General features: G+C 39.4%; 1 protein-coding gene across 2 annotated transcripts in view; it reads right to left on the bottom strand.

The window, feature by feature from the left end:
• Positions 1–2,705, bottom strand: part of LOC104128574 (gamma-secretase activating protein) — a 48,050-nt gene extending 45,345 nt beyond the window's left edge. For both annotated transcript variants that reach the window (XM_035896848.1, XM_035896849.1), the window contains exons 1-2: positions 797–2,705; positions 130–203 (exon numbers count right to left, since the gene is read on the bottom strand). In XM_035896848.1, coding sequence (XP_035752741.1) covers positions 130–203; positions 797–1,007 — 285 coding nt within the window. In that variant the 5' untranslated portion in view covers positions 1,008–2,705. The remainder of the gene's footprint in view (positions 1–129; positions 204–796) is intronic.
• Positions 2,706–3,194: the final 489 nt, after the last annotated feature.

The following is a 3,194-nucleotide window of genomic DNA, read 5'->3' as shown; positions in this document are numbered from 1 at the left end:
TGTAATCAGTCAAGTTTTCATGTTCTAACCCTCACTGCAAACTATTTTAAAATACAAGTACTCAATTAGGCATAAGTACACGGAGTTCTTCTCTGCTATATTTTTTATTAAGTTCTGAGACAGACTTACCTTCCAGGTATAAATAACTTTTCCATTTCTTTCAACATTTACAATGTAGAGTGCTGATGAACTCTCAGAAGTATCTGAAATGATAAGTATCAAAAGGCACAGGATTTTCACTTGAGCTGGTTCATCATACAAGTTATGCACACTTTAAGCAAAGATACTAAATACATTTTTACATATAAATACTTCTTTGTATGTGCCAAAATTACTCCCTTCTGGAAAGAGAGGGAATATTTCTAACACCACGATTTAAATCTGATAAACTTCAACACAAAATAGTTAAGGGGTTCCAAAACACACAGGAAAGAATTAAGTAAACTCCTCACTTTTCATTATAATTGTGTTCTAATAGCCACTACCTTTTGTGATGAAAATGGAATATGCTTTTTCACTATCTTCCATTCACAGAAAAAAAATACAAACAAATTGCATTTATCCATTATACACAACATGGGGTTCAAACATTTAAGTTGCACTCCAATCCTCAGAACACTACAGGGAGACAGAACTAGCCCAAGGAAAAGCGTCACTTGCTCCCACCTGCCCCTTCAGCAACCCAAAGGAATGCCTGGAAAAACACCCCCTTGCTAAGCCACCCAAAACCCAAGAACCACGAGATTAAGCACCATATATATATATATATATATACACGCGCGCGCGCACAACATACCTACAGGTACAAGGGAATTAAGCAATACAGGACAAGAGATACCATGTGGGGTGTGAATGAAGAGTATGGTTAAAAGGGAAACAGATGAGCAGGAAGCTAGGATGGACACAGAAAGAAGAGCACATCTGGACAAAGCAGCACAAAATAAAAAGTAAGGGAAAACACCAGAAAAAAAAAATAAATTGTCATATTCAAGATGACAAAAACACATGCTTTCCTGATGCTGCTTTTCTGTTTTCTAATCGCTGCAGCCACCAAAAATGTGTTTATCTCAGATGGAATTTTCGCTAAAAGTGGAAATTTTGGCTTAATAAAGTTGACAGCTGCATGATTGGTCCTAGTTTTAAGATAAACGTAACCTGTGGTTCAGTAAGCATCAACAATAAGAATTCTCCACAACTTTTGGCAACCTTTTAGTCAAGTTTGACAACATTTACTTTGCAGTTATCACAAAGCATTGATAGAAGGAAGACATGTGAAATGTAGTTGCACAAGCCTGATACTATGAACTGGCTTGTACTGCTTGCAGTGATAAGAAAAAACTTTTAACAAGTATTATCAGAAGGAAATAAATTCCGTATTTTTTGTGGGAGGACGATTAAAAACCTTAGTGTGCATTTAATAACACATCACTTCCTACTGGTTTCAGATCACTCGAAGTGCACTACAATACCACTACATTAGGGGCTAGCCGGTGACAACTGAGAAAGTCTCAGATAACCACATATTCTGCTCTTCTTTTAGTAGAGGCTTCCCGGAATTTAACTACCACCTAAAACTTTCAAGATGAGTACTACAGTCTCCACACTTCTGCCTCATACAATACTTCCTCAGAATAGAATTTAGCTAGAGAAGAAGGTCCACAAGAAACCTCCATGTCAATGAATTTCTCTATCACCCAACACAGAGATCTTAAAGGTGTTGAAAAAGTTCCGTGTCAGAAGCAAGTTTCATGTCACTCAACATTGTCAGTGGGAATATGGAGCCAAAGAAGAAGTGGCAACCATCTCTGCTCTTGGAAAGTCCTGCAGTAAAACTCTGCATGTAGAATTACCACTTCTTCCTCATCCCCACAGCTGAGACCAGCAGATGAAGGGCTGCAAAAGAACCAACCCAACCTGCCTGCCCAGCAAACAGCTCTTATCAATGTACTCAGAAGAAAGCAGAGTTTGATTTTCTGAAGGCCGTTATACGTAGTTCATACAAAAATAAGTGGAATAAAGAGAACAAGGCTGGTTCTCTTCACCTGCTGCTCCCCTCCCATCATGATAGCTACTCTCAGCTCTCAGGCAATTAGAAATTCTCACACGCTATCAAGGGCTTTCAAGTCCTCAGAAAAGAAAATAACAAATATGAATAACTATAACATCTGAAACCACTGACACAAAAGTACTATGACTCCTAAAAATTACTGGCTTTCTGTGAGTAGGTATTTCTTTGATGTTTAAATTAATCTTTCCAAATTCCTACCTCCCACCTTCACGTTCCTAGTACAACAGTACTACATTGGGAGAAAAAAAGTCAGTATACATGGCAAAAAGTTGAAATGCAACTCAGCAATGCTGGTGTCTGATCAGATGCAGCTTCCCACCCAGATTCTTCTGATTCTGTATTACCAGGGACATTTACTGAACAGTCTGTATTACATTTGAAAAAGCTGAACACGATTATCCCATTCCCAAACACGAGTCAGCACCATTTTGAGATGGTTATGACATAAATGCACAGGTTAATTGACTCACTGAATTCATCACAGGTGAACTGATAAATTCATAGGTTAATTATGCATGGCAAATTTCAGAATTTTACCTTGAACCCCTTCAGTACATCATTCAACAGTTGTTCGGTAAACTATCTAGCATATGCGAAACAATGATGCAGTGCATCAAGGACCATCTATTTTGACTGAAGTAATAACTATTAATTTTTTTTAAGACCAAGGTTTCCTTCAATTTCTGAAAAGCAGAACTGAGCCACCTGGCCTGCAAATGAATGAGAACAAACACAGGCAAAAAAACCACAGAGCCAAGAATACAGTGGGGCCATTCTTTTTTTCCAACCACTACACCAAGCACTGGCTACACTTGCTGTCGCACACTGCTGCAATAGCTAACGCTTTACCTAATTTTAACTAGGGCTCATTTACCACGTAGACAGAAGCATCTGTTTCGGGGGCTTTTTGCCCCAAGGAAGGGGAGCAGTGTGGGAGAGAAGGAGTCATGCTAAAAGCCTTATTTTGGGGGGGGGGAAAGAAAAAAAGAAAAATATCATGTGTGTAGAAGCAGAAGAAACAAACAAGCTGTGGAGCGTAGCAGAGGTGCAGGAGGGCTTTTGGCACACGAGAGGTTCCTCGGAGACGTCAAACTTTCCCGCCGCGGGTCCCCCGGCCTCAGGCACC

Source organism: Egretta garzetta, unplaced genomic scaffold (assembly GCF_000687185.1).
Source record: "Egretta garzetta isolate BGI_Z169 unplaced genomic scaffold, ASM68718v1 scaffold156, whole genome shotgun sequence".
Taxonomy (NCBI): Eukaryota; Metazoa; Chordata; class Aves; order Pelecaniformes; family Ardeidae; genus Egretta; species Egretta garzetta.
Note: the sequence above shows the minus strand (reverse complement) of the source record. Positions and strands in the feature narration are given on the sequence as shown.